This window comes from Heterodontus francisci, chromosome 14 (genome assembly GCF_036365525.1).
Source record: "Heterodontus francisci isolate sHetFra1 chromosome 14, sHetFra1.hap1, whole genome shotgun sequence".
Taxonomy (NCBI): Eukaryota; Metazoa; Chordata; class Chondrichthyes; order Heterodontiformes; family Heterodontidae; genus Heterodontus; species Heterodontus francisci.
Genome location: NC_090384.1, coordinates 107646356 through 107669251, shown reverse-complemented (window position 1 = coordinate 107669251; position 22896 = coordinate 107646356). Strand labels below are relative to the sequence as shown.

The window sequence follows — 22896 nt, the reverse complement described above, 5'->3', positions numbered from 1 at the left end:
TTTAAGGCGACATGAGCGAAGACTTTCCCCACTATGCTGAGCAGGGAGATTCCACGGTATTTGTCGCCGTCACCGCGGTCACCCTTGTTCTTATAGAGGGTGATGATATTGGCATCGCGCATGCCCTGTGGTGCTGCTCCCTCGTCCCAGCACAGGCAAAACAGTTCATGGAGTGCTGAAAGCATAGCAGGGTTGGCACTCTTGATTATTTGAGGGGTAATGCCATCCTTCCCAGGGGCTTTTCCACTGGCTAGAGAATCAATGGCATCGCTGAGTTCTGATTTTGTTGACTGTACGTCCAGCTCATCCATGACTGGCAGAGACTGGGCTGTATTGAGGGCGGTCTCCGTGACAACATTTTCCCTGGTGTAGAGTTCTCGGTAGTGCTCCACCCAGCGGTCCATTTGCTTGCGTTGGTCAGTGATCATGTCCCCTGATTTAGATTTGAGGGGGGCGATCTTCTTGATGGTTGGCCCAAAAGCTCTCTTAATGCCATTATACATTCCTCTGATGTTTCCTGTGTCGGAGGCCAGCTGAATATGACTGCATAGGTGTTGCCAGTAGTCATTTGCGCAGCACCTGGCTGTTCTGGCTACTTTAAGTGCTACGGATGTTAACTCGCTGGGGGCTTTCTTGTAGTTCAGCAGTGCAATGCGCTGAGCGGCTATGACAGGTTCCAGCTCTTCAAAGTGAGATTGAAACCAGTCTGCATTCTGCTTCACACGCTTGCCATAGGTGGTAATTGCTGACTCACAGATGGCGTCTCTGATGTGGGCCCACTTGGTCTCTGCATCCCCTGTGGGAGTGTTTTGAAGGGCATTTTCAAGTGAATTTAGAAACTTACGTAACAGCTGTGGATGAGAAATTCTGTTAGTGTTGATGCGCGGGCGGCCCTTCTGCTTGGAGTGATGCAACTTCTTTGGTTTGAGTCTAACCTTGCTGCACACCAGGGAGTGGTCGGTGTCGCAGTCAGCACTGTGGAAGCTGCGTGTGATTTGAACGCTGTTTAAAGAGGCTCGCCTTGTGACGATGAGGTCCAGCTGGTGCCAACAACGTGATCTCGGGTGCCTCCAAGAAACCTGGTGACAGGGTTTCATATGAAAGAGCGAGTTGGTGATGCAGAGGTTATGATAGGTACACAACTCAAGCAGTATCTGTCCATTCTCATTCATCCTTCCAATGCCATAGCGCCCAAGGCAGGAGGGCCATGAGTCATGGTCGGCCCCAACCCTGGCATTAAAGTCCCTCAGCAGGAACAGATGTTCGGTATTAGGAATGCTACTAATGATATTATGGAGTTCCTCCTTGAAGTGGTCTTTAACTTCAGGTGGGGAGCAGAGGGTTGGAGCATAGATGATGAGTAGGTGTACTAGACCAGAAGCGGTGCGCAGTCAGATGGACAGGATGTGTTCCAAGCCATTTGAGGGTGGCTCTATCATGCTGAGCAAAGAGTTTCTGATCGCGAAGCCCACTCCATGCTGTCTTGGTTCTTCAGGATCCCTACCCTGCCAGAAGAAGGTGTAGTCTTGCTGTCTTAGAGATCCGCTCGCAGGGAGGCGTGTCTCCTGAAATGCTGCAATGTCCACATTGAGTCTACTGAGCTCGTCGTTAAAGATGGCGGTCTTCCGAGAATCGTTGATTTGTGTAAGGTCTTCCGACAGGCCAGGACACATAGTTCTGATGTTCCAGCTTGCAAAATGAAGGGCTGGTACCTTCTTTCCTTTTTTTGTTGTGCTGTTTGGTGCGGTGTTGCAGTCCACCTTTCAGGCAATGACCCTGAGCTCCAAGCACCCACTGAAGCAGGTGGACTGTGGCGGGATAAAACCTTACTGACCGGGGGGTGCCCGGTGTGAGGCGGGCGGTAACTGTCCAGTGAGATGCGATGACCTCTGCCACCAACAAAGGAAACCCGTGGCGCCCAACCTCTACGCCAATTGAGCTGGACTTATAACCCGTAACTGCTGCCTTCCGTGTTGTTTTGGGCGCTGTGAGGCGACTATGGAGTGACCTCTCCATGGTGCATGTCTGGGCGGATGTATGGAGGTTGTGAGTTGCCCAAGCGTCAAAACCCTCCTCTCGGCCTTCCTGGTGGGGTCCAAAGGAGTGCAGAGCACGACGTTTGGCACCGATATGGCTGTAGGAACTGTCGGAAACATGCCAAAGGTGACACATGACCGCCTTCGGGGCTCCGCTCCGGATTTTCTGTTAGGGTTTACTCCCTTAGCCTTGGTCTCTCCCGAGACGCCCACAAGGCAGTGGGGTTGTTAGGGCCCCTGCTCAGGGATAGGTGGATGCCAGTGGGAGGAGGTGGGGGGGGGGGAAGGGGGTGCGAGGGGGTAGGGGGTGCAGAGAGGGGAGGGGGTGCAGAGAGAGGAGGGGGTGCAGAGAGAGGAGGGGGTGCAGAGAGAGGAGGGGGTGCAGAGAGAGGAGGGGGTGCAGAGAGGGGAAGGGGTGCAGAGAGGGGAAGGGGTGCAGAGAGGGGAAGGGGTGGAGGGAAGGGGAAGGGGTGGAGGGAAGGGGAAGGGGGTGCGAGGGGGAAAGGGGTGCGGTGGGAAGGGGTGGACGGAAGGGGGTGCGAGGGGAGCTGGGAAGGGGGTGCAGGGGAAGATGGTGCGAGGAGGGTGAGCCAGGAGGGGGGCGCGAGGGAGGAGCTGGGAAGGGGGAGCGGGGGGGAGGGGGTGGAGGAAGGGGGTGCAGTTTTTGCACCAAAAACTTTTAGATTACAAAATAGTCATGATGAAACTCTACCACATTGAACGTTATCCCCTCCAATGTGCTTGAATGGGCTGGTGCCTCCCAAGCCATGCCCACTTTTCCCACAATTCCATGTCTGCCTCCCTCCAATCAGGTTTCTGCCCCGTCCGCAGGACTGTGAGACTGTGACCAGGGTAAACTATCCCTCCTCACCATTTTCAACCTGTCTGCAGCCTGTCACATGATTGACCACAACATCCCCCTCCAATGCCTCACCTCCATCACCCAGCTGGATCCATATCCTTGTCTGGTTCCATTCTTATCTATCCAGTCATAGTCAGCGAATCACCTGCAATGGCATCTCTTCACACTCCTAAAGCTGTACTTCTGGAGTCCCCCAAGAATCTATCCTTGGCCCCCATGGTTTCGCATCCACATGCTGCCTCTTGGTAATCAGATTCCACATGTATGTGGATGACACCTAGCTCTACCACACCACCACCTCCCACCACTGTCTCTAAATTGTCAGACTGCTTGTCTGGCATCCAGTACGGGATGAGAAATATTGAGAAGAGTGAACCCATTATCTTTGGTCTCTGCCTCAAATGCCATTCCTAGCCACCAACTCCATCCCTTTCACAGTAGTCTGTTTGAGGCTGACCCAGACCGTTTACCATCTTGGTTTTGTATATGACACCAAGATGAGTTTCTGACCACATATTTGCTTCATTGCCAGATTGCCTACTTCGACCTCCATAACACTGTCCAACTCTACCACTGCCTCAGCTAATCTGCTGTTGAAACCCTCATCCATACCTTTGTTACCTTTCGGCTTGACTATTCCAATGTTCTCTTGGCCGCCTCCCATCTTCCACACTACAAAACTGGAGCTGGCAATGTATCAATTTTAAAATTCTCATCCTTGTTTTCAAATCCCTCCATGACGTTGCCCCTCCCGATCTGTGTAACCTCCTCCAGCTCGACAAGCCTTGGAGATATCTGCAATTCTTCAAACTTTGGCCTCTTGTACATTCCCGATTTCCATTGCTTCACCATTTGCAGTCGTGCCTTCAGCTGTCTGGGCCCTGAGCTCAGGAATTCCCTCCCTAAAACTCTCGACATCCCTACCGACAGACTGGGACAGAGCGGGTCAGAGAGAGAAAGCAGCAGGGCATAAACAGCCCAGGAGAAAGAGAGAGAGAGTGTGAGAGTACACTGAGAGCAGAAAACAGCATGAGAGGAGCGCAGCTTAAAGATCCTGGGGGGGAGAGAGAGAGAGAGAGAAATAGAGAGATAGTTCACTGACTTGAGAGAATATAGGTCCAGTTTCCTCAATCTCTCCTCATAAGACAATCCCGCCATCCCAGGGATTAGTCTGGTGAACCTCTGTTGCATTCCCTCTATGGCAAGTATATCCTTCCTTCGATAAGGAGACCAAAACAGTACACAATACTCCAAGTGCAGTCTCACCAATAATTTAGACAATTCAAGTTCTCTTTGGCCTCCCTGTCTCGAGAGACAATGGGTAAGCGCCTAGAGGTGGTCAGTGGTTTGTGAAGCAGCGCCTGGAGTGGTTATAAAGGCCAATTCTAGAGTGACAGGCTCTTCCACAGGTGCTGCAGAGAAATTTGTTTGTCGGGGCTGTTGCACAGTTGGCTCTCCCCTTGCGCCTCTGTCTTTTTTCCTGCCAACTAAAAAGTCTCTTCGACTCACTACACTTTAGCCCCGTCTTTATGGCTGTCCGCTAGTTCTGGCGAACGCTGGCAACTGACTCCCACGACTTGTTATCAATGTCACAGGATTTCATGTCGCGTTTGCAGACGTCGTTAAAGTGGAGACATAGACGGCCGATGGGTCTGATACCAGTGGCGAGCTCGCTGTACAATGTGTCTTTGGGGATCCTGCCATCTTCCATGCGGCTCACATGGCCAAGCCATCTCAAGCGCCGCTGGCTCAGTAGTGTGTATAAGCTGGGGATGTTGGCCGCCTCGAGGACTTCTGTGTTGGAGATACGGTCCTGCCACCTGATGCCAAGTATTCTCCGGAGGCAGCGAAGATGGAATGAATTGAGACGTCGCTCTTGGCTGACATACGGTGTCCAGGCCTCGCTGCCATAGAGCAAGGTACTGAGGACACAGGCCTGATACACTCAGACTTTTGTTTTCCGTGTCAGTGCGCCATTTTCCCACACTCTCTTGGCCAGTCTGGACATAGCAGTGGAAGCCTTTCCCATGTGCTTGTTGATTTCTGCATCTAGAGACAGGTTACTGGTGATAGTTGAGCCTAGGTAGGTGAACTCTTGAACCACTTCCAGAGCGTGGTCGCCAATATTGATGGATGGAGCATTTCTGACGTCCTGCCCCATGATGTTCATTTTCTTGAGGCTGATGGTTCGGCCAAATTTATTGCAGGCAGCCGCAAACCTGTCAATGAGTCTCTGCAGGCACTCTTCAGTGTGAGATGTTAAAGCAGCATCGTCAGCAAAGAGGAGTTCCCTGATGAGGACTTTCCGTACTTTGGACCGCTCTTGGACGGGTAAGGTTGAACAACCTGCCCCCTGATCGTGTGTGGAGGAAAATTCCTTCTTCAGAGGACTTGAACGCATGTGAAAGCAGCAGGGAGAAGAAAATCCCAAAAAGTGTGGGTGCAAGAGCCTAACTAGACTGGGCGCAATTTTAGGAAATGAAGATGGGCAGGTGGAAGGAGTGGCAGTGGAAGAGCATTTTTGTGGTAGTGATCATTATTCAGTCAGTTTTAACTCTAGAACAGGAGTTAAGAGTTCTCAATTGGGGCAAGGTTAATTTTATGAAGCTGAGGAGTGACTTTGCAAAAGTGGACTGGAAATAGCTACTCGAAGGTAAATCAGTGTCAGAGCAGTGGGAGGCATTTAAAGGGGAGATTCAAGGGATTCAAAGTAAGCATGGTCCCACAAATAAAAAGGGTGGGATGGCCAAATCAAGAGCCCCATGGACATCAAGGAGCCTACGGGGTAAGATATGGCAGAAAAGAAAAACTTACTTCCGGCACTGAGAACCTTTATTTATTAATTCATGGGATGTGTGTGTCACTCGCTAGGCCAGCATTTATTGCCCATCCCTAATGGCCCTTGAAAAGGTGGTGAGCTGCCTTCTTGAACTGCTGCAGTCCATTTGGGGTAGGTACACCCACAGTGCTGGCAGGAAGGGCGTTCCAGGATTTTGACCCTGCGACGGCGATATAGTTCCAAGTCAGGATGATGTGTGGCTTGGAGGGGAACTTGCTGTGGTGGTGTTCCCATGCATTTCTGGCCCTTGTCCTTCTTGGTGGTAGAGGTCGTGGGTTTGGAAGGTGCTGTCTAAGAAACCTTGATGCGTGGCTGGGGTGCATCTTGCAGATGGGACTGTACATCAGTGTGGAGGAAGAGAACGTTTGTGGATGGGGTGCCAATCAAGTGGGGTGCTTTGTTCTGGATGGTGTCGCGCTTCTTGAGTGTTGTTGGAGCTGCACCCATCCAGGCAAGTGGACAGTATTCCATCTCAGGAGTTATTATTAGAGATGTTGGGAATCATGAGGGTAAGAAAGCTAGCATAAAGGCACTTTACCTGAATGCTCGTAGCATTTGTAACAAGGTTGATGAGTTAACGGCACAAATCATCGCGAATAAATATGATTTGGTAGCCATTACGGAGACATGGTTACAGGTTGGTCACGACTGGGAGTTAAATATCCAGGGGTACCAGACTATTCGGAAGGACAGACAGGAAGGTAAGGGAGGTGGTGTAGCTCTGATATTCAAGGACGACATCAGGGCGGTGCTGAGAGATGATATAGGTTCTATGGAGAATGAGGTTGAATCCATTTGGGTGGAAATTAGAAACTCTAAGAAGTCATTGATAGGCGTAGTCTATAGGCCACCAAATAATATCACATTGGGGCGGGCAATAAACAAAGAAATAACTAATGCCTGTAAAAATGGTACGGCAATTATCATGGGGGATTTTAATCTACATGTAGATTGGTCGAACCAGCTCAGTCAGGGTAGCCTTGAGGAGGAATTCGTTGAGTGTATCCGTGATAGTTTTCTTGAACAGTATGTAATGGAACCGACGAGGGAGCAAGCTATTCTAGATCTAGTCCTGTGTAATGAGACAGAAATAATTAATGACCTCATAGTTAGGGATCCTCTTGGAAGGAGTAATCACAGTATGGTTGAATTTAGAATACAGATGGAGAGTGTGAAGATAAAATCCAATACCAGGGTCCTGTGCTTGAACAAGGGGGACTACAATAGAATGAGGGAGGACTTGGCTAAAGTGGACTGGAAACAAAGATTTTACGGTGGGACAGTTGACGAGCACTGGAGGACTTTCAAAGCAATTTTTCAAAGTGCTCAGCAAAAGTATATTCCAGTGAAAAGGATGGACTGGAAGAAAAGGGGTAATCTGCCATGGGTGTCTAAGGAAATAAGGGAGGCTATCAAATTGAAAGAGAAGGCATACAAAGTGGCCAAAAGCAGCATGAAACTAGAAGATTGGGAAAACTTTAAAGGTCAACAGAAAGCAACAAAAAGAGCTATAAAGAAAAGTAAGATGGAACATGAGAAAAAACTAGCACAGAATATCAAGACAGATAGCAAATGTTTCTACAAATATATAAAACGAAAAAGAGTGGCTAAAGTAAACGTTGGTCCTTTAGAGGATGAGAAGGGGAATTTAGTTATGGGATATGATGAAATGGCCGAGGCATTGAACAGGTATTTTGTATCGGTCTTCACAGTGGAGGACATTAATAACATGCCAGTAATTGACAAAGAGATGAACGTAGGTGAGGACCTGGAAACAATCATTATTACGGAAGAGGTAGTGTTGGGCAAGCTAATGGGGCTAAGGATTGATAAGTCTCCTGGCCCTGATGGAATGCATCCCAGGGTACTAAAAGAGATGGCGGGAGAAATAGCAGGTGCACTGATGGTAATTTTCCAAAATTCGCTGGACTCTGGGGTAGTCCCAGCAGATTGGAAAACAGCAGATGTGACGCCACTGTTTAAAAAGGGAAGTAGACAAAAGATGGGGAATTATAGACCGGTTAGCTTAACCTCTGTAGTGGGGAAGATGCTTGAGTCTATTATCAAGGAGGAAATAGCAGGGCATCTCGATAGAAATTGTCCCGTTGGGCAGACGCAGCATGGGTTCATGAAGGGCAGGTCATGCTTGACAAATCTTTTGGAATTCTATGATGACATTACGAGCAAGGTGGACAATGGGGACCCAGTGGATGTGGTGTACCTAGATTTCCAAAAGGCCTTCGACAAGGTGCCGCACAAGAGGCTGCTGCATAAGATAAGGATGCATGGCGTTAGGGGTAAAGTATTAGCATGGATAGAGGATTGGTTGACTAACAGGAAGCAGAGAGTGGGGATAAATGAGTGCTATTCTGGTTGGCAATCAGTCACTAGTGGTGTGCCTCAGGGATCGGTGTTGGGACCACAATTATTTACAATTTATATAGATGATTTGGAGTTGGGGACCACGTGTAGGGTGTCAAAGTTTGCAGATGACACTAAGATGAGTGGCAGAGCAAAGTGTGCAGATGACTGTGAAACTTTGCAGAGGAACATAGATACATTGAGTGAGTGGGCAAAGGTCTGGCAGATGGAATACAATGTTAATAAATGTGAAGTCATTCATTTCGGTAGGAGTAACAGGAAAAAGGATTATTACTTGAATGGTAAAAAGTTGCAGCATGCTGCTATGCAGAGGGACCTAGGTGTCCTTGCGCATGAATCGCAGAAGGTTGGTCTGCAGGTACAGCAAGTAATTAGGAAGGCAAATGGAATTTTGTCCTTCATTGCTAAAGGGATTGAGTTTAAAAGCAGAGAGGTTATGTTGCAGCTGTATAAGGTACTGGTGAGGCCGCACCTGGAGTACTGTGTGCAGTTTTGGTCTCCTTACTTGAGAAAGGATATACTGGCACTGGAGAGGGTGCAGAGGAGGTTCACTCGGTTGATTCCGGAGTTGAGGGGGTTGGCTTATGAGGAGAGACTGAGTAGATTGGGATTGTATTCGTTGGAATTCAGAAGAGTGAGGGGGGATCTTATAGAAACATATAAAATTATGAAGGGAATAGATAAGATACAAGTAGAGAGGATGTTTCCACTGGCAGGTGAAGCTAGGACAAGAGGGCATAGCCTCAAGATTAGAGGGAGCAGATTTAGGACTGAATTAAGAAGAAACTTCTTCACCCAGAGGGTTGTTAATCTATGGAATTCCTTGCCCAGTGAAGTAGTTGACGCTTCTTCAGTAAACGTCTTTAAAGCTAAGGTAGATATCTTTTTGAACAATAAAGGAATTAAGGGATACGGTGGGAGCACGGGTAAGTAGATCTGAGTCCATGAAAAGATCAGCCATGATCTTATTGAATGGCGGAGCAGGCTCGAGGGGCCGGACGGCCTACTCCTGCTCCTGGTTCTTATGATCTTATGATCACACTCCTGACTTGTGCCCTGTAGATGATGGACAGGCTTTGGGGAGTCAGAAGGTGAGCTACTCGCCGCAGGACTCCTCGCTTCTGACCTGCTCTGGTAGCCACACTATTTACATGGCTACTCCAGTTCAGTTTCTGGTCGTTGTCTCTCGAGACAAGGAGGCCAAAGAAGAACTCCAGTTCAGTTTCTGGTCAATGGTAACCCCCAGGATATTGATAGTGGGGGATTCAGCGATCGGAATGCCATTGAATGTCAAAGGAAGATGCTTAGATTCTCTCTTGTTGGAGATGGTCATTGCCTGGCACTTGTGTGGCACAAATGTTACTTTATCAGCCCAAGCCTAGATATTGTCCAGGTCTTGCTGTATTTCTACACAAACTGCTTCAGTATCTGAGGAGTCGTGAATGGTGCTGAACATTGTGCAATCATCAGCAAACATCCCCAACATCTGACCTTATGATTGAAGGAAGGTCATTGATGAAGCAGCTGAAAATGGTTGGGCCCAGGACACTGCCCTGAGGGACTCCTGCAGTGATGTCCTGGAGCTGAGATGATTGACTTCCAACAACCACAGCCATTTTCCTTTGCGCTAGGTATGACTCCAGCCAGCGGAGAGTTTTCCCCGATTCCCACTGACTCGAGTTTTGCTGGGGCTCCTTGATGCCATACATGATGCCTTGATGTCAAGGGCAGTCACACTCACCTCACCTCTGGAGTTCAGCTCTTTTATCCATGTTTGAACCAAGGCGTCATGAGGTCAGGAGCCGAGTGGCCATGACAGAACCCAAACTGAGCGACACTGAGCAGGTTATTGCTAAGCTAGTGCCGCTTGATAGCACTGTTGATGACACCTTCCATCACTTTACTCATGATCGAGAGTAGACTTATGGGGTGGTAATTGGCCAGGTTGGACTTGTCCTACTTTTTGTGCACAGGACATACCTGGGCAATTTTCCACATTGCTGGGTAGATGCCAGTGTTGTAGCTGTACTGAAACAGCTTGGCTAGGGGCACGGCATGTTCTGGAGCACAGGTCTTCTGTACTGGTGCCGGAATGTTGTCAGGGCCCATAGCATTTTCTGTTGTTTCTTGATATCACACGGAGTGAATCGAATTGGCTGAAGACTGGCATCTGTGATGCTGGGGACTTCAGGAGGAGGCCGAGATGGATCATCAACTCGGCACTTCAGGCTGAAGATTGTTGCCTTAAACTTTCTATGATTCTAATAGCTCCTTATATGGCTCGGTGTCAAATTTTGTTTGACAACACAACAGTGAAATTCCTTGGGACAGTTTATTATGGTAAAAGCGCAGTATAAATTCAAGTTGCTGTCATTGCTATCGGGTCAATTGCACAGGATCAAAACTGCATAGAAGGAGCACATTTGGTCCACCAAGTCTGCTTTACTCCACAAGCCATTGACAGGAATCCCACTTCCCTGCAACCCTTAATATCCCTCTTATGCAAGCAACTTTCTAATTCCTCTTAAAAAATATTATGCATCCTGCCTCAACAACACTGTGGAAAGAATTTCCTCTGTGTAAAGAATTTTTTTCTTAGTTTCCCTTTAATTCCTTTACAATAGAATCATAGAATGATACAGCACAGAGGGAGGCCATGTAGCCTAACCTGCCTGTGCAGGCTCTTTGAAAGAGCTATCCCAGTTAATCCCACTCTCCTGCCCTTTCTGCACAGACCTGCAAATTTTTCCTTTTTAATTATTTAATGAATTTCTTTTTGAAAGTCACCATTGAGTCTGCTTCCACCACCACCACCCTTTCAGGCAGTACATTCCAGATCACAACAACTCGCTGCATAAATTTTCTATCAGTAATAAAAAAGCAACATTTTTTTCCCCTCATGTCACCATGTGTTCTTTTGCCAATTATCTTAAATTCGCATTCTCTGGTTACCAACACCATGCCCCCACTGTTGGAAAAAAAATTGTCCTTATTCACTCTATCAACACACTATGATTTTGAACACCTCTACCAAATCTCTCTTTAACCTTCTCTGCTCTTAGGCAATGATCTTTAATTTGTACCTGTTACAATCGGGTTGGGCTGCAGTTATTCCAGAATCTACTGCCTCAAAGCTTTTTTGGACTATGTTTAAGTGTCAAACATTTCTAGTTGTTGACATCATTAGTGAAACAATGAGATCACACCAGGAGTAGCCAAGCTTTCTGATGCACTAAGGTCCACGCGTTTGCAGTCATGTGGGCCACAGATATAATCTAAATCCCATTCATCTATAGATATGTCAATTTGGCCACAATGATGGATTTTGGTGTTCCAGTTCAACATTAACCCACCAATGAGACAATTGTGCTAAGAACCTCTGGGCCCATGATATTCAGAACAGGACAAACAAGCGACTACAAAATTCAATTGCACATGGTATTGAGCACCCTAGGCTTTGTGAGCCGGATGGCCAGGGCTGAAGGCCCATTGGCTGTAGTTTGGACACTCTTGGGTTACACCAGCATCCATCGTAACACTGCACATTTCCATACATACAAACCTAGCAGAGCATCTTGCAAAACACTTTTAACAGGTCCTAAATAGCCTTAAAAGAATGAAATAAAAACATAAAGTGGTTGTAATACTCAGCAGGTCTAGTAGCACCTGTGGAGAGAGAAGCAGACCTGAAATGTTAACTCTGCTTCGCTCTCCACAGATGCTGCCAGATCTGCTGAGTATTTCCAGCACTTCCTGTTTTTATTTGAGATTGCCATCATCTGCAGTATTTTGCTTTTATTTAAAAGACTGAATCCTTCTCGAAGGAATCTGCAATCTAAGTATGTTTTTTGATTTTGAAAATCTTCTTCCACAATTTTTTTTAAATGTCTCACCAATTTGGATGGAGAAAGATATTCTTCAATAAGGAGTTCAGTTTCATCTTTAACAATTGGATTGGGATTTAGTAAACCTGGCTGTCCGAAGTCCAGAACCCTAACTGTTGCAGTGCCTGTGCGCGTAACAAAGGCTGGCCGGTGATGAAGTTCCATTGATACCCTGAAAATAAAGAACAATGATGAGTAGAGCCATGATTTTCTTAAACTACAAATTATGAATGTTTACAATTTTAATTTACTTTCTCAACTTACAGTCTGTAAAAATGAGACTAAACCCAAGGACCATGATGCTCTTCACAGAAAGTCAATGATATGTGGCTTTATAAGATTGGGAATGTTATATCATGTCATTCATGATAAAATATTCTGCTTTTACCATGGATTTGAGTCCCTTAAATGAAGAAAGACAAATTGTTAGCTAAATGCAGGCTCAGGTCAATTCTGAGTTATAGTTGTTGTGCAGTCAGGGAACTTTGCAGTTGGGAAACGGCCTCCAAGTTAAAAGCAATCAGCATTAAGTGAGTGACCTTCTTTCTCTTTTTAAATTGCGGCATTTGACACATACTACACTGGATCTCCTGTGGCATTGCTCACAGTAACTGGATGACATACTTTTATTTATTCATTCACAGCAGGTGGACATTGCTGGCTAGGCCTGCATTCATTGCCCAAGCCTAACTGACCTTGAGAAGGTGGTGGCAAACTGTCTTAGCGGTTTACTAGACCATTTCAAAGGGCAGTTAAGAGTCAACCATATTAACTGTGGGTCTGGAGTCACATAGTGACAGCAATGGTGACCATGAAACTACTGGATTGTCATAAAAACCCATCTGGTTCACTAATGTCCTTTAGGGAAAGAAATCTGCCATCCTTACCCAGTCTGGCCTATATGTGGCTCCAGACACACAGCAATGCGGTTGACTCTTAACTGCCCTCTGAAATGGCCCACAGTTATATTAGGGATGGACAATAAATGCTGCCCTTGCCAGTAATGTTCACATTCCATGAATCAATTAAAACAATGATCACACAGCATGCCCCTTTGCTTCAAAGTTCATCATCCAGTGACGCATTGAACACAATTTTTTTTGATTAGATGCAATTGCCCTCATTTTTGCAGAAGTTAGAGAGAAAAGAAGGATGCACACTGCATGATTTGCAAATATTGAAAAAAGATGCTGCAGAATAAAGGCACTGTTTATGTGAAGTCACATTGCCATTTAAAGCTCAAAAAAAGAACATGAATAATTGAAAGTCAACCTTTGGTGCTATGCAACCATCCCACTGCATGCAAGTGAGGCAAAAACATGTAAAGGTGAAATCTTCAGCTGGATATAAAAATAAAATCCATGCTTATGTTTGTCAATATAACCCTAATTCATCATTTGTGAAGACATCCTGGGGATCTGAAAGGTGCTACACAAATACAAGTTCCTTCCTTTTTTTCTGATTTCAAAGAATGCCATTTCTTTCAACCTTTGGACTAGCTGAATATACATGACGATAGTTTCAGACATCGGAAAGGATCTGCCGGACCTTTTCCACATTGCTGATGCTCTTCAACCCATTACCATTCCTTGAAAGCTATGGGAGTGAAGGAACTGTAAAAGCCCGCCAACAGGTTCTGCACAGCTTTCTGCCACTCCCCAAAGTTGTAGCAAACTTACTGGGGGAATCAGGATATTGATCCAGAAAGGCGGAAACACCCACCTCTATTATGCCCACAGGAGATGCTAAGGGTGATTTTCCTCTGCACAAGTGCAATTTGAGCAAAGCACATCACAGGTATGCTCTTTTGGACCTTAACCCTAACTGTCAAATTTGCTTTTAAAGACAGCACCTAAGGGTGTTATGCAGGAAAAGCCATGGGACAGAAATGTTGTTGAGATAGACATTTGCGTGACATTCTAGAATCAGTTCTGCATAGCCTTTTGGATGCAGCTAAATCCATTGCTGGCCGAGTTAAGAATTGATTTGCACTGACAGGTTTTATTATGCGGGCCCTTGTAAATGTGGTTTTGATGCTCCATACGCAAGGTATTGCTGCAGCACCTCAAGCAAGAGTCAGGCAGGCCTCCTCTAGCATCCTTTGAAATAGTGTGTAACAAGGAACCATCTTGGTAACAAGCGGGAGACAAGCGGACACAGCTGTTTCAATGATGCGCTCTTGATAATCGGTTATTGCGATATCAGTGCATTTTCAATGTGGAGGAATAGGCAAAACAAGTGTGGGCGTGAAGAATTATGCTGTGGGAATAAGAAGAGGGTGAGGGTTTGATTGTGATGTTTCTCTTTTTGCTCAAGGTGGGATGGAGCAGCTGCAAGGTTGCCAGGGGAGGTGCGCGCTGCTCTGTGGTACAAAAAATGTTGTAATGGCTCAGGAGTGGGCCAGGAAAATTACTTTAGCAGCTGTCAAGGGTGTTTGTAGTTGTTGCTCCTCTTCTGCATCCAAATAAAGTACCTTGTGAAAGCAGTAAGGTGGTGCAGTGGGTGGGGGAAGATATTGGTGTAGTGGTAATGTCACTGAACTAGTAATCCAGAGGCTCAGACCAATGCCCTGGGGACACTGGTTCAAATCCCACCACAGCAGCTGGTGGAATTTAAATTCAATTAATTCATAAAAAATAATTTGGAATTGAAAGCTAGTCTCAGTAATGGTGCCATGAAACCATTGTCAATTGTTGCAAAAACCCATCTGGTTCACTAATGTCCACAGACAGAAAACAGGGAATTATAGACCAGTTAGCCTGACATCAGTAGTGGGGGAAATGCTTGAATCCATTATAAAACAGAGCACTTGCAAAACAGTGACCAGGATCAGACAAAGTCAACATGGATTTACGAAAGAGAAATCATGCTTGACAAATCTACTGGAATTTTTTGAGGATGTAACTAGTAGAATAGATAAGGAAGAACCAGTGAATGCGATGTATTTGGAAGTTCAGAAGGCTTTCGATAAAGTCCCACATAAGAGATTAGCGTGTAAAATTAAAAAGCACATGGGATTGGGAGTAAGGTACAGACATGGATAGAGAACTGGTTGGCAGACAGGAAACAAAGAGTAGGAATAAACAGGTCTTTTTCCGAGTGGCAGGCAGTGACTAGTGGGGTATCGCAGGGATCAGTGCTAGGACCCTAGCTATTCACAATATATATTAATGATACAGATGAGGGAATTCGAGTCATAGAGTCGTACAGCAAAGAAACAGGCCCTTCGGCCCACCGTGATTAAATGTAATATATTCAAGTTTGCAGACGACACATAGCTGGGTGGGAGTGTGAGTTGTGAGGAAGATGCAGAGAAGCTCCAGTGTGATTTGGACAGGTTGAGTGAGTGGGCAAATACATGGCAAATGCAGTATAATGTGGATAAATGTGACGTTATCCACTTTGGTAGCAAAAACAGGAAGGCAGATTATCTGAATGGCGATAAATTGGGAAAGGGGGAGGTGCAGCAAGACCTGGGTGTCCTTGTCCATCAGTCGTTGAAAGTAAGCATGCAGTTGCAGCAGGCAGTTAAGAAGGCAAATGGTATGTTGGCCTTCATAGCGAGAGGATTCGAGTACAGGAGCAAGGATGTCTTGCTGCAATTATACAAGGCTTTGGTGAGACCACATCTGGAGTATTGTGTGCAGTTTTGGTCTCCTTATCTGAGGAAGGATACTCTTGCTATGGAGGGAGTGCAGCAAAGGTTCACCAGACTGATTCCTGGGATGGCAGGACTGACGTATGAGGAGAGATTAAGTCGGTTCGGATTATATTCACTAGAATTTAGAAGAATGAGAGGGGATCTCATAGAAACCTACAAAATTCTAACAGGATTGGACAGACTAGATGCAGGAAGGATGTACCTGATGGTGGGGGAGTCCAGGACCAGGGGTCACAGTGACTAGTGGGGTATCGCAGGGATCAAGCCACATAGGACCTAGATGAGGAGAGATTTCTTCACAGGTGGTGAACCTGTGGAATTTTCTACCACGGAAAGCAGTCGAGGCCATATCATTAAATATATTCAAGGAAGTTAGATATAGTTCTTAGGGCTAAAGGGATCAAGGGATATGAGGAGAAAGCGGGAGCAGGGTAGTGAGTTTGGAAGATCAGCCATGATTGTATTGAATGGCGGAGCAGACTCGTAGGGCCAAATGGCCTACTCCTGCTCCAATTTTTCTATGTTTCTATGTCCTTTAGGGAAGGAAATCTGCTGTCCTTCCCTGGTTTGGCCTAGATGTGACTCCAGACCCACAGCAATGTGGTTGACCCTTAACTGCCCTCTGAAATGGCCTAGCAAGCCACTCAGTTGTCAAGGGTAATTAGGGATGGGCAACAAATGCTGTCTTTGACCGCTCCGCCCACATCTCATGAAAGAATAAATAAAACATGACCATCATGGGCAGCACAGTGGCGCAGTGGTTAGCACCGCAGCCTCACAGCTCCAGCGACCCGGGTTCGATTCTGGGTACTGCCTGTGTGGAGTTTGCAAGTTCTCCCTGTGACCGCGTGGGTTTTCGACGGGTGCTCCGGTTTCCTCCCACAGCCAAGACTTGCAGGTTGATAGGTAAATTGGCCATTGTAAATTGCCCCTAGTATAGGAAGGTGGTAGGGGAATTGTGGGGATGTGTTAAGAATATGGGATTAATGTAGGATTAGTATAAATGGGTGGTTGATGGTCGGCACAGACTCGGTGGGCCGAAGGGCCTGTTTCAGTGCTGTATCTCTAAACAAAATAAATAAATCACTAAGTGTAAAACACTAACAGCTTACAGCAACAAGTACTGAAGTATGAGCACCATATCTAACTTCAAAAGGCAAAGATAAGACATATTTAGACAGTTCAGGAAGCAGCACCAGGTTTTATGATCACAGGATCACAATCGTTAGTGCAGAAGGAGGCCATTCGGCCCATCACGTCCGCACTGGCTCTCTGAAACAGCAATTCACTCACTGCTTTCTCCCTGTAACCCCGCACATTCTTCCTTTTCATACAACAGTCTAATTCCCTTTTGAATGCTTCAATTGAACCTGCCTCCACCACTTTCTCAGGCAGCGCATTCCAGACCTTAACCACTTGCTGCATGAAAAAGTTTTTCCTCATGTCACTTTTGCTTCTCCTACCAAATACTGTAAACCTGTGCTCTTTCGTTCCCGATCCTTTCACGAGTGGGAACAGTTTCTCTCTATCCAGTCTGTCCAGACCCCTCATGATTTTGTATACATCTATTAAATCACCTCTCAGTCTTCACTTCTCCAAGGAAAGCAGCCCTAACTTCGTCAATCTATCTTTATAACTGAAATTCCTCATCTCTGGAACCATTCTCGTGAATCTCTTCTGTACTCTCTTCAATGCCCTCACATCTTTCCTCAAGTGCAATGCCCAGAACTGGACACAATACTCCAGTTGAGGCCGAATTAATGTCTTATACAAGTTCAACATAACCTCCTTGCTCTTGTACTCTATGCCCCTGTTAATAAAGCCTGAGATACTGTATGCTTTATTAACTGCTCTCTCAACCTGTCCTTCCACCTTCAATGACTTATGCACATATACACCTAGGTCCCTCTGTTCCTGCACCCCCTTTATTTTATATTGTCTCTCCACGTTTTTCCTACCAAAATTAATCACTTTACAATTCTCTGCATTGAACTTCATCTGCCACCTGTCTGCTCATTCCACCAACCTGTCGATGTCCTTTTGAAGTTCTACTCTATCCTCCTCCCAGGTCACAATGCTTCCAAGTTTCGTATCATCTGCAAACTTTGAAATTGAGCCCTGCATATCAAGGTCTTGGTCATTAATATGGATCAGGAAAAGCAAGGGTCCCAACACTGATCCCTGGGGAACTCTACTACAAACCTTCCTCCAGCCTGAAAAACATCCATTAACCGTCACTCTTTGTCTCCTGTCACTCAGCCAATTTCATATCCATGTTGCTCCTGTCCCTTTTATTCCATGAGCTACAAGTTTGCTCACAAATCTGTTGTGTGGCACTGTATCAAACGCCTTTTGAAAGTCCAGGCACACCACATCAACAGCATTGCCCTCATCAGCCCTCCCTGTTATCTCCTCAAAAAACTCCAGAAAGTTAGTTCACCATTATTAGTTTCCCTTAATAAATCCATGCTCGCTTTCCTTAATTAATTCGGGATGTAGATATGGAACTTAGAGAGAGAGACTGCGAGGTTCTTGAGCAAATTGTCATAGGGAGTGACAAGGTATTGGAGGTTTTGGAAGGCTTAAAAGTGGATAAATCTCCAGGTCCAGACGATTTCTGTCCCAGGATGCTGTGGGAGGCGAGGGTGGAGATTGCAGGGGCTCTGACCCTAATTTTTAATTCCTCTCTGGCCACAGGAGAGGTGCCAGAGGACTGGAGAACAGCTAATGTGGTCCCACTATTTAAGAAAGGTTGTAGAGATAAGCCAGGGAACTATAGACCAGTGAGTCGCACGTCAGTGGGAGGGAAACTATTGGAGAAAATTCTGAAGGAGAGAATCTATCTCCACTTGGAGAGGCAAAATTTGATTCGGAATAGTCAGCATGGCTTTGTCAGAGGGAGGTCATGCCTAACAAATTTGATTGAATTTTTTGAGCATGTGACCAGGTGTGTAGATGAGGGTAGTGCAGTTGATGTAGTTTACATGGATTTCAGCAAAGCCTTTGACAAGGTCCCACATGGGAGACTTATCAAGAAAGCAAATGTACATGGGATACAAGGTAACTTGATAAGGTGGATTCAAAATTGGCTTAGCTGTAGGAGACAGAGAATGATGACAGACGGCTGTTTTAGTGACTGGAAGCCAGTGTCCAGTGGCGTACCACAGGGATCTGTGTTGGGTCCCCTATTGTTTGTCATTTATATAAACGACATAGATGACTGTGGGGGGTAGGATCAGTAAGTTCGCGGATGACACTAAGATTGGCCGAGTGGTTAACAGTGAGGTGGAGTGTGTTAGGTTACAGGAAGATATAGACGGGATGGTCAAATGGGCAGAAAAGTGGCAGATGGAATTTAATGCTGAAAAGTGTGAGGTGATACACTTTGGAAGGAGTAATGTGACACGGAAGTATTCAATGAATGGCCTGACACTGGGAAGTTCCGAGGAACAAAGGGACCTTGGCGTGTTTGTCCATAGATCTCTGAAGGTAGAAGAGCAGGTTAATAGGGTGGTGAAAAAGGCAGATGGGACACTTGCTTTTATCAATCGAGGCATAGATTACAAAAGCAGGGAGGTCATGTTGGAGTTGTACAGAACTTTGGTAAGGCCACAGCTGGAGTACTGTGTGCAATTCTGATCGCCACATTATCGGAAGGATGTGATTGCATTGGAGGGGGTGCAGAGGCGATTCACTAGGATGTTGCCTGGGATGGAACATTTAAGCTATGAAGAGAGGTTGGATAGGCTTGGGTTGTTTTCGCTGGAGCAGAGAAGACTGAGGGATGACCTGATCGAGGTGTACAAGATTATGAGGGGCATGGACAGGGTGGATAGGGAGCAGCTGTTCCCCTTAGTTGAAGGGTCAGTTACGAGGGGTCACAAGTTTAAGGTGAGGGGCGGGAGGTTTAAATGGGACTTGAGGAAGAACTTTTTTACCCAGAGGGTGGTGACGGTCTGGAATGCCCTGCCTGGGAGGGCGGTAGATGCAGGTTGCCTCCCATCCTTTAAAAAGTACCTGGATGAGTACTTGGCACATCATAACATTCAAGACTATGGGCCAAGTGCTGGCAAATGGGATTAGGTAGACAGGTCAGGTGTCTTTAATGCATCGGTGCAGACTCAATGGGCCGAAGGGCCTCTTCTGCACTGTATTATTCTGTGATTCTGTCCATGTGACTATTGATTTTGTCCGAATTACTTTTTCTAGAAGTTTTCCCAACACCGAAGTAAAACTGACTGGCTTATCTTTCCACCCTTTTTTGAACAAGGGTGCAGCGTTTGCAATTCTCCAGTTCTCTGGCACCACCCCCGAGTCTAAGGAAGACTGAAAAATTATAGCCAGTGCCTCTGCGATTTCCACCCTCACTTCCTTCAGTATCCTTGAATGCATCACATCTGGTCCTGGTGTCTTATCCACTTTAAGTACAGGCAGCCTATCTAATACTTACTCTTTTTCAATTTTAAATCCTTCTAGTGTCTGATTTACCTCCACTTTTAACACTGCCTGGGTTGCATCTTCTTCCTTGGTGATACATATGATGTGATTGGGAAATGAGTGACACATGCAAGGCAGCATTCATTACCCATCCCTAAGTGTGATGAAGACATTATGGCACATAACTAAGGCCCGGGAGGGGTTGCAGTTTCCCTTCCCTGAAGGGCTTCAGCTTCAGTGAACCTGTTAGATTTTTGAGCCATGCAACAAATGCGATAAGGAACTATTTAAATGTGAGTTTTCCTTTTCCTTTCACTGCACCAACAACGCTTCAAGATGACACGAACAAGAAACTTACTTTTCGTAGCAACACAGGACAGTAACTGGTAACCATAGGTCTGAAAGTCTCCAAATTTGTCTCTTCACTGATAAAGGTACAGCAAACTTCACAGGTCAGTGCCTGCAAACAGAAACTTTGCATCACAAACAATTTAAAAGAAAATGTGTTTTTTTAAATGCATTTTAGAATGACCTTATTGTTGAGCTGTTTCATTCGGAATTGCTTTCATTTCAACCAATAAAAATGTCAGTTCCTACTTCACTAAAATGCCCTCCTGTATAGCAGTGCCACAGAGAAATGTATAGCACAACACTTGGAACATTTATTACTAGATATAATATTTTTAATGGTTGTAAATATAAAGCAGCTCCATTGGCATCGAAAGTAACACAGGTTAACATCCAAAATATTAGAACTGGCACAGGGCAGTAGAAGAACCCCTTAGGAAAAAGAAAGACTTGCATTTCTATACTGCTTTTCACAACTTCAGGACTTCCAAAAGTGCTTTACAGCCAATGAAGTACTTCTTAAGTGTTGTAATGTAGGAAACGCAGCAGCCAATTAGCAGACAGCAAGGTCCCACAAACAATAATGTGATAATGATCAGATAATCTGTTAACAGGACAATGCCCCCTCAAAACAAATGGGGAGGAGGGGAAACGATTTGTCACAACAAACTAAAGCCAGTGGGAATACACTAATTACAAAGAGACAACAGTTCCATTTTTATAATGGACCAGAATTTCCTATAGCAGGGCATCTAATGGTGTCTGCCAATAGTTAGAATTCTCGCTGCACTCTTCAGCTCAAAAATATTTTGCCTGTAAAGTTGCTGAAAGTGTGAGTTGATAACTGATGTCGTGAGGGAAACATGACATCTGGAACTTGAGTGAATGGGGCAATCATTGGAGTAACTCCTTAATCAATGAGAGTAAGGCTTTGGAAATAAACAGGAAGGACTGAGAACAATGGTAAATTAAAGGGGGTGAAAGAGTCAAATCAGGTACAGAAAGAGAAATGAAAAGAGGGAAAGAAATACTAGACTAAGTGAGAGAAGAAAAAGTCAGAGAGGAAAAAAGAAAAAAAATGGCACTTTTAAAATCTCCCTGAAAAATGCAAAACCTACAGGAATGAGATTCCACACTTGTAATAGTTATTTTTCAGTGCCAGAGATTGGCAGTAATTAATAATTATCACATTAAAGGTGTTCTCACATTTGAAATGACAAGACTAAATTTGTGGCGAATTAATGGGCAAATACAGCAAGTTCCAAAAAAACTGGGAGGCTTTTTTTTAAATTCCAAAATAAACTTTATTCATAAAAATCTGTAAAAACTACATTACAAAACTGTTCCAAACAGCACCAAGGCAAAAAATACAAACAGTGCAAAGGAGATCAGTTTCCTTTGATACAGGAGTGAGTTGCCTCAGAACCCTTCCATTTCATTTTTCATGACATGTACATTTTACAGCCAACAAATATTTTCCGGATACAGTTTGAGGGGTTTCCCATGGATCCAGCCCCTCAGTTCAGCTTGGTGGGGGGACCTTACACTATGGTCTTTTCCCATTGAGCCTTTGCTGCGGCTGCCCCAAGCTTTAGTGTGTCCCTCAGCACGTAGTCCTGGACCTTGGAATATGCCAGTCTGCAACATTCGGTCATGGACAACTCTTTGCGCTGGAAGACCAGCATGTTTCAGGTAGACCAAAGGGTGTCTTTCACCGAATTGTTAGTCTTCCAGCAGCAGTTGATGTTTATTTCGGTGTACGTCCCTGGGAACAGCCCGTAGAGCACAGACTCCTGTGTTACAGAGCTGCTTGGGATGAACCTCGACAAAAACCACTGCATCTCTTTTCACACCTGCTTTGCAAAGACACATTCCAGAAGGAGGTGGGCAACCATCTCTTCCCCACCACAGCCACCTCGAGGGCATTGTGCGGAGGGGGTGAGACTTCGGGTGTGCACGAAGGATCTGATGGGGAGGGTTCTTCGCACCACCAGCCAAGCTACATCTTGGTGCTTGTTTGAAAGTTCTGGAGATGAGGCATTCCGCCAAATAACTTTGGTGGCCTACTCGGGGAACCATCCGACAGGATCCGCCATCTCCTTTTCCCGTTGGGCCTTGAGGACATTCCGTGCAGACCACTGCCTGATGGATTGGTGGTCAAAGGTGTTTGCATACAGAAACTTTCCCACGAAGGATAGGTGGTACGGCACGGTCCAACTAAATGGAGCATTCCGCGGCAATGTGACCAGGCCCATCCTTTGCAAAACCGGGGACAGATAGAACCTCAGCAAATAGTGACACTTGGAGTTTGCGTACTGGAGGTCTACACACAGCTTGATGCAGCCACACACAAAGGTAGTCATCAGGATGAGGGCGATGTTGGGTACATTTTTCCCACCCTTATCCAGAGGTTTGAAGATCGTGTCCCTCCGGACCCGGTCCATTTT

At 45.7% G+C, this 22896-nt stretch overlaps 1 protein-coding gene across 8 annotated transcripts in view; it reads right to left on the bottom strand.

The window, feature by feature from the left end:
- Positions 1-22896, bottom strand: part of lrrc56 (leucine rich repeat containing 56) — a 222911-nt gene that overhangs the window by 179873 nt on the left and 20142 nt on the right. For 5 of the 8 annotated variants that reach the window (XM_068046723.1, XM_068046727.1, XM_068046728.1 and 2 more), the window contains exons 2-3: positions 20460-20561; positions 12013-12175 (exon numbers count right to left, since the gene is read on the bottom strand). In XM_068046723.1, the coding sequence (XP_067902824.1) occupies positions 12013-12168 (156 nt within the window). In that variant the 5' untranslated portion in view covers positions 12169-12175; positions 20460-20561. Of the gene's footprint in view, positions 1-12012; positions 12176-12267; positions 12407-20459; positions 20562-22896 lie in introns of those variants that run through there. The other 3 variants (XM_068046725.1, XM_068046733.1, XM_068046730.1) reach the window with 3 other exon arrangements.